Source organism: Eurosta solidaginis, chromosome 5 (genome assembly GCF_040869045.1).
Source record: "Eurosta solidaginis isolate ZX-2024a chromosome 5, ASM4086904v1, whole genome shotgun sequence".
In the NCBI taxonomy this organism is placed as follows: domain Eukaryota; kingdom Metazoa; phylum Arthropoda; class Insecta; order Diptera; family Tephritidae; genus Eurosta; species Eurosta solidaginis.
In genome coordinates, this window is record NC_090323.1 from 222,670,872 (window position 1) to 222,684,515 (window position 13,644).

Sequence of the window (13,644 nt, forward strand, 5' to 3'; positions counted from 1 at the left end):
GGTGGGTGCAGTAGACTTTCTGCAACAACCAACTATTGCTTTCGTGCGTCTTGCCGAAGGTGTACTTATGCCAAATTTAACCGAAGTACCAGTGCCAGTTCGTTTCGTGTTCATATTAATGGGTCCACTAACACTGGATTTAGATTATCACGAAGTGGGACGCTCTATAGCGACGTTAATGGCAAACGATTTTTTTCATGGCATCGCTTATAAAGCAGACGATCGTAAGGATCTATTATCGGCTATTAACGAATTCTTAGATGATTCAATTGTATTGCCACCGGGTAATTGGGAACGTCAAGACCTCTTGCCATTTGAGGAGTTGAAAGCGAAAAAAGATTGGATTCGGTCGCGTAAGCGAAAAGCGATGGAGGTAAGTTTTAAACACTGGAATGAGTAATAAATTTTCAACAAATATTTGAATTCTCAAATATTAAGGCACATATAGCAAACAATTTTAAACTTTTCTGTGTTACGATCCGTGATCGAAAACTATTTTTATCATCTTTTTATTTTGAAATCACAATAGCTCTCAGATGGTGAATGGGATTAATAACATTCATAACTATGTGAGATAGGTACACTCATACTATACGTAATTGATTGTCGTTTTCAAAAAAAACATCGACCGTTATATATCTATCGTTTGATTGATAATAGTTTTCGACCACGATTCCCTGCTCAGGTTTCCTTTATGTTACATTAGCCATATAAAAGAGTAACAATCGAGTAGCGATCGATTTTTGAGAAACAATTAATTGAGCTAGAAACTTGAAACCATCACTTAGTTCAGGTATCGTGAAAGTGGAACACGTTTAGCTAAGCGCCAAATGCAGGAAATTTAATAAGATCTTACTTACCGGATAGAATATTGCGATCTATGCCCATATCGTTCTATACGATCCCGTATGGGAAAAACAATTTCATTCGATAGATATGAATCTAGCGAGTTATTCTTAAAAATTATAATAACTTAGGGATCTATTGAGGACTCATAGCCACTACTTCACATATTTCCTTAATTCGATTCACCATTCAAGAGTCATTACGACCAGACCTGTAAAATAATGATTACTAATTGTAATGATTAACCGTTCCATTGATTATTTTCTTTAAACGCCATTTTATGATTACTTTACATTATTTTCTATTTTTAAAGATTAATTTTCAATTGATTAAAAAAATAATCAAAAAAAATTTAAAAAATAATGATTTTTTACGATTATTGAAAAAAATCAAAAAAACAAAAAAAAAATCTAAAATAATCAAAAGTAATCAAAAAGGCCTTTTTGATTACTTTTGATTATTTTAGATTTTTTCGATTGTTTTCTATTTTTTTAAATTTTTTTTTTATTACCTTTGATTATTTTTCCGCTTTGTTGAAAGAAAAATTCTTGTTTGTTGCATGCACGGAATAATTTCTGCATAAAAGTGCATTTTAGGATGCAATATTAAATCGTAACCGCTTATCGAGGCAAATATATACATTCAACATATAGGGCGAATGGTATATGAGCGTGGATCTAAACATATTCTCCGGTAATTATATACACGTGCATAATTTGCTACACTCATTATATAAAATAATAACGAACCTCCATGGTTCATCCTTAAGTCAAGCCAATTTGGTTTTGTATACAAAATTAATATATCCACTATTTTGGATTACGTTATTGGTATGCACTGTTTGTTTTGTAATCAAAGTTTATCATATTGTTCGCTTTATTTTAGCAATATTTGTTTCATATCATCGCCAGTGTTTGGCAATGTTCTCCAACAAAAGGTAGGCTGAAAAAATTGGTACAAAATGAGCTGTATAGCTACCTGGGTGATTCGTGTACTAGCATGGATATTTGGAAAATACGTAGTGCGTTGAAAGAAACTGCAAGATTCTTCAACACACCTTTAACTTCTTCTGCTCCTGTTGAGCGACTATTTTCCTTTGCAGGGTATATAAAAGCTTCAAGGCGTCAGTTTTATCTGGGATATAACAACCTTTGGTTAGGCAACTAATAATGATGATGAATGCATGCGCGGTTCCAGGGGGGGGGGGATTTTTTTTGTATTGACTGTAATGAAGTATATAATACAAATATACATAGTAGTTTCTTATCACAAAACGGATTTTTACTAGTTTTTTTATTCTTCTTGCTTTTTTACGTTCTAAGGGGGGGGGCGGGGTTTAAATATATATAATAATAATGTTTCATTGAATGACAACTTAGAGGATTGCTCCAGTTGGAAGTGAAGCTATTAACCATCAACCTAAGTAGTACTACCTATTTTTTTTTCTCGGACGTTGTGGCAGCGCACTGCCCTCAAGTGGCCCGAAGAAACCAGGCAAATTTTTTTTTTTTGTTTCTTTTTTTTTTTGTTAATTCATACATACTTTTTTGTTTTTTTTTATCCTAATTCTTATTTATGTGTTATTTCTAATTTTTTTGTCACCGAGTCTTTGAGAGGCAGTGGCTTCTTAAGCGCCGAGATCCAAAACCGCTCAGCTACAGAGAAACTCATCAGCTGAGAAATAAAGATTCACAAAATACAATAGATTAAAAGTATAAATATAATCTTTTAATTATTAAGAGAATGGCAAAGAGCGAGTCCGAAACATCAATTATTCTCGAGTGAGAGTTATAATCTTCACACAAACATAGAAAAGGTTCGTGTAGTTGGAAATTGCTTCTGCATTGTTTAAGAATTATAGGTTTATAATGCCTTGAAACTCGGCATGGAACATTCAAGTTTACTTCGTTCAATAGAAATGGGCTTGAAATCGATCCATTTAAAAGTCTAGCCATAAATAGTACACCTAGCATTTCTCTACGACTTGCAAGAGTAGGAAGATTTATTAGTTTTAATCGATTAGTGTAAGGAGGAAGATTATACGGAGAGTCCCATTGAAGATTTCTAAAGGCGAAAAGTAAAAACTGTTTTTGAATTGATTCTAGTCTATCCACATGAACTTGATAACGCGGATTCCAAATTATCGATCCATATTCTAATATCGGCCTCACCAATGATGTAAAAAGGGTTTTTGTAACGTAAGGATCACTAAACTCTTTTGCCCATCTTTTCGCAAATGCTAAAACTCCTCTCACTTTATTGACTGTGGCATTAATATGAGGGTTAAAACTAAGTTTGCAATTCATTGTAACTCCCAAGTGACAAAAACATCAACGCTTTCCAGAGTTTGGTCATTAATTGTGTAGGAAGCTGGCTGTATGTTCCCACGTGAAAAACACATGGATTTACATTTTTCTATGTTGAGAGGCATAAAATTCGCATTACACCAAGTAACTAAACGATTTAAATCCGCCTGGAGTACAGAACGTTCTTCAACCGACGCGTATAACTTAAAAAGTTTTACGTTGTCGGCATACATTAAAATTTTATAATATTTTATAGTTGTGGAAACATCGTTTATAAACAAAACAGAATAGGACCGAGATGGCTGCCCTGAGGCACACCGGAGGGAACATAGATGACATTCGAACAAATGTTTTTAAAAATGACTCTTTAAGTTCTACCGCAAAGATAGGAGGAGATCCAGCGAGTTAGGCCGGGTTGAAAACCAAGCAATTCGAGTTTATAAACAAGTAATGAGTGCGTACTTTGTCGAATGCTTTGCTGAAATCAGTGTATATAACGTCGGTATGATGATTGTTTCTAAACCCATTAAAGATGTGAGTTTTAAATTCAAGCAAATCGGTTGTTGTTGATTTGGCTCTACAAAAGCCATGCTGAGAACTATGTATCAATGCAGAAATCGAAAATGTAAGGTGATTAGTAACGATTGTTTCGAAAAGCTTAGGGATAGCGGAGAGCTTTGCTATTCCACGATAGTTTTCAATAGACGACTTGCTTCCTTTTTTATGGAGTGGGATAAGAAAAGATTCCTTCCAAGCCGTCGAGAAAATGCCATTTTTTAAAGAGTTAACAGATCAGTAAGGGGCTGGTAAATGTATTCCGCACATTTTTTAAGAAAACATGTTGGGATCAAATCGGGACCGTATTTGAAGGGTTCTTTTAGGGTCTTTAGATGTAGTAGAACATCTTCAGGCAACAAATGTGGGGCATATATTGAGTTTCTAGAATGGAGCTCATACGGATAATTTTTAGGTGATGAATCAACCACAGCAGAGTAATTAGAGTGAAAGGATTGAGCGAAGAAGTTTGCAATCTCTTGATCGTCGCTGGAGATGCTATTTCTAAACTTCATGTCAGAAGGAAACCCGTTAGTTCTGCGTTTAGAATTTACGAAATCATCAAAAGACTTCGGGTGGCAAATAATGTTTCTTTTAATTTTACATATTGTCACGGATATTAGCATCACTAAATTATCCTATGACTAAGGCGATGCTAAGGCCATGCCAAGCAGTATTTACGTTAATAATTAAATCAAGTATACACATATATAGGGCAGCCCAGAGAGATGTCACACACAGATGCATTTACTTATATGCCTATGTGCGCGCGAGAGACTGTAAACTACAAACATTCACATCAATAATTCAATCTTTATCTATCTACATAAACGAATAAATAATTGCGTCTACACATATGTACGTATACGAGCAGCGGAGCGGCAATGCACAAACACATGCATATATCTTATCTGAGTTGTCACAAGAGAGAGCAATAATTTGTGCACGTAGTTGTGGCTGGCGATTTTGTAGCCGAAACAACTAGTAAGTTCTGGAAATCGAAGAGCTTAGAAGTATGCAGCGTAAACTATAAAAGCGGGGCAAGCGAGTAAGAAGTAATTCAGTTTGATTTGAGATTTGGATTAAGCGCTATCTGGCGAGCTATAGCAGTATTATTTTGAATAGTAGAGCTTCATTTGAGCTGTCAATCAGTTTGGTTATTAAGTAAGCTATTCGTTGCAAAGTACAAGTGTTATAGTGAAGTACTTGAATAAAGGCCATTTTGTATTATTCAATATTGGAGTTATTTATTCAACAGTTTAGCGATACGAACTTAGCAGAGGGTTGCAAATAAGAGGATTTGCAGCAAATTCGTTACAATTGGTGTCAGAAGAGGAATTGTTGAATAAATTCCAGAGGACAACAAGGACATGGCAAAGTTCAGTGAATTGAAAATCCAGCAACTAAAGAAGGAGTTGGAGAGCCGTGGATTGAATACAAGCGGCGTTAAACTTGAACTTCAGGCACGGCTACGAGAGGCAATGGAAGCGGAAGGAATTGATGTGGAAGAGTATGACTTTCATCTTGATGGCGAGGAAGTAACAAAAATTGAAGAGAAAAATGAAACATCGCAGACAGTTACGAGCACAGACTTGAACATGATTTTGGCTGCAATATCTGCTCAAACATCGACAATGTCATCACAGATGGAATCCCAAGAGACACGCATAACATCGAAGATAGAAGCGCAGGAAACCCGTATAACATCACAATTGGAAGAACAGAAGACATATTTGGCATCTCAACTGGAAGCGCAAGAGGCACGTATATCTGAAATGTCGGCACAAATTTCGGAACAGGTATCATCGCAGCTCTTTGTGAAACTGGAAGAGCAGGATGCAAACATTTTACAACTCGAGGACAAAATTGATGCCGAAATAGAAGCGTTAAAAGGTGGTATGGAGCAGTTACAACTAAACCGCCCAGCTGTTTCAGCAAGCAATCCAAAGGTAAAAACACCATCATTTGACGGTTCTGTTCCTTTTCAGGTCTTTAAGCTACAGTTTGAGAAGACCGCAGCAGTGAACAACTGGAATGTGGAAGATAAAGTTGCCGCACTATTCGTAGCATTGAAAGGACCAGCTGCCGAAATCTTACAGACTATTCCAGAGTACGAACGGAACAGTTATGACGCATTGATGGCTGCTGTAGAACGGCGATACGGAAGCGAACACAGGAAACAGATATTTCAAATAGAATTGCAAAGCCGCTACCAAAAAGCTAACGAGACTTTGCAGGAGTTTGCTTCGGACATTGAAAGATTGGCTCATCTTGCAAATGCGGATGCACCCGTGGAATACACGGAAAGAGTGAAGATTCAGAGCTTTATAAATGGCATACGGGACGTCGAAACGAAGCGAGCCACATACGCGAACCCAAAGCAAACATTTTCTGAAACGGTATCCCATGCATTGACTCAGGAAACGGCGTCATTATTGAGTAAACCAGCATACAAAGCTCATCGTGTGGAAGTAGAAAGGCCGGAGTGGGTAGATACAATTTTGGAAGCTCTGAAGGGATCACAACAGAAAAATGCCGGAGTTATGAAATGTTTCAAGTGCGGTAACCCAGGTCACATTGCACGTCATTGCAGTAGCAATTCCAATAGTTCCAACAATGTGGGTGGCCGTAAACGCAGACCTGAAGGAGACAATCAAATCTCCAAATCCACTCAATCTTTAAACTAAAGCGAGTCAGCCGCAAGGGGCGACAGCTGGCTACCTCAATTGAATGCCCCATAATCTCTACCTCGCAAATTGGAAGAAGGTCAAGCGATCTTACTGTCGGAGGACATGTGGATGGAAAAGAACGTTTACTAACTGTAGATACGGGAGCATCCCATTCCATTATTCGATCAGATTTAGTCAACAAGAAAATAAGACCATTGCTTGGAGCAAGATTACGTACAGCCACGGCAGAGGACACCCAGGTAATTGGAGAAGTAGAATGTGAAGTAGCAATTGGGAACGTCACGGTACTTCACAATTTTATAGTGGCAGGTATTGTTGATGAAATCATAATTGGAGTGGACTTCTTAATCAACCAAGGCATCAAGATCGATATGCAAAGCAAGACGATGCGATATAAGAACATGGATGTGCCACTTAATTTCGGCTACGAGAGAGGCTACAGCAGTAAACGAGTGATGGTGGAAGAGAGTCAGCAAATACCACCAAAATCAGAAGCAGTCATCTGGGCAAAGGTAGATGGAGATTGTGGGACAAACAAATTGTGTGTTGTCGAAGCAGCAAATAAATCAGCACTGAACATAAAAAAAAAAAAAAAATAAATAAATGTAAGGCGCGATAACCTCCGAAGAGATCTAAGGCCGAGCTTCTCTTCCAATTTGCGTCGTGCTCCTCTTGATTTTCCCTACAAATTGGCCGGACGGGACCTACATGTTTTATGCCGACTCCGAACGGCATCTGCAAAGCAGATGAGTTTTCACTGAGAGCTTTTCATGGCAGAAATACACCCGGAGTGCTTGCCAAACACTGCCGAGGGGCGACCCCGCTTAGAAAAATTTTCTTCTAATTGAAAAATCTTATTTCTAAAATTTTGATGTTGCTTTGCCCGGGAGTTGAACCCAGGGCATACGGTGTGATAGGCGGAGCACGCTACCCATCACACCACGGTGGCCGCCACAGCACTGAACATACTTGTAGGAAAAACCCTGGCTATGACAAATCAAGATGGACGTATTCCGGTAAGAGTACTTAATGAGTTCAAATCACCATTCAATTTGACCAAAGGAGCTATTTTGGGAAGATGCCAAGAGGCCGAAGTAGTTGTTAACTGTGAACAGCTCCTGGAATACGTTTCATCTAGTAATACTGCTCTTTCAAATGATATCACGGCATGGACGCATGGGCTAGAGGAAGCCTATCAGAGTAAGGCAAAACAACTGCTCCTAAAGTACGCGAACATATTTGACCAGGATAATTCTAAACCAGGCCGCACCAACGTTGTGAAACACCAAATTGACACTGGAGATGCGAGGCCGATCCGTCAAGCTCCACGTAGTGTTCCACTGGCGAAGCGGGAAGTTGTGAGTCAAATCATTCAAGAAATGAGCGACAGCGGCGTCATCGAACCGTCAGCTAGTCCATGGAGCTCACCGGTAGTACTTGTAAAAAAGAAGGATGGAAAAATGAGGTTTTGCGTGGACTACCGAAAGTTGAATGACGTAACAAAAAAGGATAGCTACCCATTGCCAAGAATTGACGAAACTCTGGACTCGCTATCTGGTACGAAATGGTTTTCCACGCTGGACTTGAAAAGCGGCTACTGGCAAGTGGAGGTGAAGGAGGAAGATAAAGAGAAAACAGCCTTCAGTGTCGGTGATGGTCTTTGGCAATTTACAGTGATGCCTTTTGGACTTTGTAATGCACCAGCTACTTTTGAGAGACTCATGGATCAGGTACTGAAAGGACTACATTGGAAAACATGCTTGGTGTACCTGGACGACATCATCGTATTGGGCAAGAACTTTGATGAACATCTTAAGAACTTGGAGGAAGTTTTCCAGAGAATAGCTGGCGCTGGTCTGAAGTTAAGTCCCAAAAAGTGTGCGCTGTTTAAAAAGGAAGTCAATTATTTGGGTCACAAGGTAACGACAGAGGGCATCTGCACTGCGAACGAAAAATAGAGGCTGTAAAGGATTGGCCAAGACCACAGAACCTACATGAATTGAGAAGTTTTCTTGGGCTGTGCACATATTACCGCCGATTTGTACCAAATTTTTCCAGCGTAGCTCATAGCCTGCATGAGCTTACAAGAAAAAACAAAGCTTTTGAATGGAAGAAGGAGCAAGAAGTGGCTTTCCAAACATTGAAGGAGCGTTTGTGCACTGCCCCAATGTTTGCATATCCGATTCCAGGAGCAACATTTATTCTAGATACAGATTCGAGTGGATATGCTATAGGAGGCGTTTTATCACAACTGGTCGATGGACAGGAGAAAGTAGTTGCATATTACAGCCGTTCGATTGGAAAACCAGAGAGGAACTACTGTGTTACGCGGAGAGAGCTGTTGGCATTGGTAGAGTGCATTAAACATTTTCACAAATACCTCTACGGCCAGCGATTCCGTGTCAGGACAGATCACGCAGCGTTGAAATGGCTTCTGCAGTTCCGTAATCCGGAAAGACAATTGGCACGGTGGATCGAGCGACTACAAAGCTACGACTTTTCCATTGAGCATCGAAAAGGTAGTACCCATGGAAATGCTGATGCAATGTCACGAAGACCATGTAGTTTGGAATGCAAGCACTGTTCAAAAGCCGAGGCTAAAGAAGACATTATAGATGTCCGGCTAATGACTATAACATGTACAGATGAATGGGACAAGGAACAGCTAAGAAAGTGCCAGCTAGAAGATGTAGATCTGTCACGTGTTATGCAAGGGCTCGAACGAAATGAAAGACCAAACAGAGAAGAGATGTCAGCAGAGAGTCCCATTGCGAAGTCATATTGGGCACAGTGGAACAGTTTAGAATTGATATCCGGTTGCCTTCATCGAGTATGGGAGAGTGAGGATGGTAGATACAAGAATAAACTGATAGTTGTTCCCAGAAAGAGGGTTCCTGATGTGCTCAGCGAGCTGCATAATGGTCCAAGCGGAGGTCATCTTGGAATCACGAAGACGCTCGAGAAGATTAAACAGAGATTCTATTGGGTTGGTTGCCGTCAGTCGGTCACTGAGTGGATTGCGAACTGCGAGGTTTGCAGCAGAGCGAAAGGGCCCAGAACACGAAGTCATGGCCAGATGAAGCAATATAACTCAGGTGCGCCATTTGAAAGGATCGCTATGGATGTCGCCGGTCCATTTCCTACTAGCAACGGCGGAAACAAATATGTACTGGTAGTTATGGATTATTTCAGCAAATGGCCAGAGGTATACCCAATCCCAAATCAAGAAGCGGAAACGGTAGCAGAAGTGTTTATAATTATTGGGTTGCAAGGTATGGTGTACAAATGGAGTTACATTCTGACCAAGGCAGGAATTTCGAATCAGCTGTGTTCCAGGAAATGTGTAAGTCATTGGGCATTCGAAAAACACGGACAACTGCATTGCATCCTCAATCCGATGGTATGGTAGAACGATTCAATAGAACATTGGAGGAGCACTTAAGGAAAGTAGTGGACAAGTACCATAAAGAATGGGATACCCGCATACCATTATTCTTGATGGCTTACCGATCAGCAATGCATGAGACAACGGGCCAAACCCCAGCAAAAGTAATTTTTGGCAATGACCTTAGACTGCCAGCTGATTTGAAGTTTGGGATAGATGCCAATGCGGAGAGAAATGTCAGGAAATCCACTAGTGATTTGGAAGAAGAGCTAAGAGAAATACATGATCTGATAAGGCAGCGAACAAAGATTATGAGTGACAAGATGAAAGCCAGATATGATAAAGCAATTAATTCAGAAGGTTTTCAGGAAGGAGATTTGGTGCTGTTATACAACCCACAACGTAAAAAAGGTTTGTCCCCGAAATTGCAGTGTAATTGGGAAGGCCCATACAAAGTTGTAAATCGGATCAACGATGTAGTGTACCGCATACAAACCATCGGTAAACCACGAACCAAAATGAAGGTGATCCATTTGGAAAGACTAGCAACGTTTAGATCGAGAGATTTGTCTGATCGGGACGATCAGACTTAGGTGGAGGGCAGTGTCACGGATATTAGCATCACTAAATTATCCTATCACTAAGGCGATGCTAAGGCCATGCCAAGCAGTATTTACGTTAATAATTAAATCAAGTATACACATATATAGGGCAGCCCAGAGAGATGTCACACACAGATGCATTTACTTATATGCCTATGTGCGCGCGAGAGACTGTAAACTACAAACATTCACATCAATAATTCAATCTTTATGTATCTACATAAACGAATAAATAACTGCGTCTACACATATGTACGTATACGAGCAGCGGAGCGGCAATGCACAAACACATGCATATATCTTATCTGAGTTGTCACAAGAGAGAGCAATAATTTGTGCACGTAGTTGTGGCTGGCGATTTTGTAGCCGAAACAACTAGTAAGTTCTGGAAATCGAAGAGCCTAGGAGTATGTAGCGTAAACTATAAAAGCGGGGCAAGCGAGTAAGAAGTAATTCAGTTTGATTTGAGATTTGGATTAAGCGCTATCTAGCGAGCTATAGCAGTATTATTTTGAATAGTAGAGCTTCATTTGAGCTGTCAATCAGTTTGGTTATTAAGTAAGCTATTCGTTGCAAAGTACAAGTGTTATTTATTCAACAGTTTAGCGATACGAACTTAGCAGAGGGTTGCAAATAAGAGGATTTGCATCAAATTCGTTACAATATGTAAGCTTTATAACACTTTTTATTAAGTTCAAAATACTTATGACGGAAAATAGCGTACTGTGCATAATGAGAATGTAAACCGGTTCTCTTATATAATTTGAATAAACGTGATTTCTTATTTTTTAAAGCTTTTAAATCTTTAGTAAACCAGGCTTGCACAGGTTCAGTGTACGAGCATGAGCGTTTGAGCACATGTTTTTCAAATAAAGTATAAATGGTTTTATTAAAATGTAAAACGTTTTCCTCTACATCCCCTTTATATTGAACCCACGTTTTCTCAGAAAGCTCTTTATTTAAATTGTTGAAATTAGTTTTGGAAAAATCAAAGCAACTGGTAGAGACACGTGTTTTGTTAGTGCAGCCGACTTCGTTGCTTATGATTTCGTAAGTTATCTCAAGAGAAGGATGGTAAGCATCTTCTGGCAAAACAAGAGGTTCACACCGATTTATAGAGAATTTAGATATGTCGTCAACAAATGCTAAGTCTAAGAATTTTCCATACTTATTCGGAAAGAAGTTGATCTGATTATTGTTTGAGCATATTGTTTTGTCATAAAACAATGCGCACTCCCCAGGTATTCATAGACACGATAATTTGTAGGTGGGTATGTACATACATATGTATCCATATGCCTAGGTAAGTGCTCACGATATACCTGTACATCCTCCAATGTACTTGTATGTACAAAACAATCGGTGCATAGCCATAACGTAATCCAAAATAGTAGATATATTAATTTTGTATACAAAAAACAAAATTGGCTTGACTTAAGGATGAACCATGGAGGATCGTTATTATTTTATATAATGAGTGTAGCAAATTATGAATATGTTTAGATCAACGCTCATATACCATTCGCCCTATATGTTGCATGTATATATTTGCCTCGATAAATTAGTTACGATTTAATATTGCATCCTAAAATGTACTTGTATGTAGAAATTATTCCGTGCATGCAACAAACGAGAATTTTTCTTTCAACATAGCAGTAAAATAATTTTATAAAATCAAAAAAAAAAAAAAAAATCAAAAATAATCGAAAAAATCGAAAATAATCGGAACTAATCAAAAACTCCTTTTTTGATTACTTTTGATTATTTTTGATTTTTTTCAATAATCGGAAAAAATCATAATTTTTTTCTAATGGTAATCAATTAGTAATGGCTTTTTACGGAAAACAATTGAAATAATCATTGGCCATTAAAATATGCATCTAATTAATTGATTACTAATGCTAATTCAAATTTTACAGGTCTGATTACGATTTATAAAATTAATTTCGATCAGGGATCGTGTAACACGATACGGGCTTACAGTTTTGGTGATTTCTTTTCTATACGAAAATGTTGCCACTTTCAGGGGCAAACATTTTTAAGATTCTCACTTCGCTCTGTGAAATTGTAGTCACTTAAAATGTTCAGTGCCACCCTGCATGACTTGAAAAGAACAAAAATTGTAACCCTGTCACGTAATCAGCTGTTTCATCGCGCCAAATAATCAAAAACTTGCGCAAATTATATTTATTCAAATAAAATTCATTTTGGTATACTGTGTTTATTTATCAATGTGATTCATCAGCTGATTGACAGGGCTGTTCTCTGCACCGTCAATGGCAGCGAGGGCAAGTAATGTTGCATTTTTGGCCATTTTTAGGGGTAGGTTGTTGCGAAAAGATAATTATGCCCTCTATTGAGGCTACACTGATTTTACAACAGAACACAATTTTTTGAAAAGTTGGCGTGAAGGCGACATTTTCGTGTAGAAAAGAAATCACCATTTGAGAGACTTCCATTGAGCTACAAACTTAATATCACATACGCCGCTGAAAACCTAGGACAATGCACTAAAAAAAGGTGTTTAAGTGATTCAAATAGAGGTTATGATTTCTTCTCGAACACAGGCGAGAACATCGAAACTCGAGAATACGGCTTCTCGCGAGATTCTCTAAAGGCTCGTAAATCGCTAAGTTCACGATATTCGATTTAGGCGCTGTATTAGACGTATTTCTTTTACATATTCCGGTATTTTTTTGTGGCTTGTTGGAAATAAGCGCTTGTAAATACGGCTGGAAGGACCAGGTGGAAAACGGTTTAAGCTCCATTGGTGTGACCAGTTAGCAGAGCGAAGAGCCGACCGGCCTTGTTGGATGGCCATAATCATTTAACATAACACCTAAGATCCAATTAAGTAAGTAAGTGTTTAAAACTATCAGTGACGGCGCTTAAATTAAACATCGAGAAATTTTTCGGACTATCTCGAGAATTCGTAAGCTCTAGACTTGAACAAGGAATATTTTCTTCCATTAATTAGTTTCTGAAATATTATAAGGACAAAATAAAAATTTTTCATCCCAAAATCGGGGGTTTTGTTAACAAAATGAGAAGGCTAAGCGCGCAGCCAATACCCTGAGCTCAGTTCTTGCCCCTTATTAATTACGTACGGAGTTACAGGTGCTAAGCATCCTCTGCTCTTCCACAACAGCACACAAATAAAATAAAATAATATAAAGTAAAAATAATAAAATTATAAAAAAAAACTATTCGCCCTTCCGTATCGCCCGTGCTGCCACCCTGAACCTCAAACTGAGTTAGGA

The 13,644-nt window shown here is 38.5% G+C and overlaps 1 protein-coding gene across 16 annotated transcripts in view; it reads left to right on the top strand.

The window, feature by feature from the left end:
* Ae2 (Anion exchanger 2) overlaps positions 1 to 13,644 on the top strand; it is a 241,479-nt gene that overhangs the window by 212,039 nt on the left and 15,796 nt on the right. For all 16 annotated transcript variants that reach the window (XM_067788512.1, XM_067788504.1, XM_067788503.1 and 13 more), the window contains one exon: positions 2 to 373. In XM_067788512.1, the coding sequence (XP_067644613.1) occupies positions 2 to 373 (372 nt within the window). The remainder of the gene's footprint in view (position 1; positions 374 to 13,644) is intronic.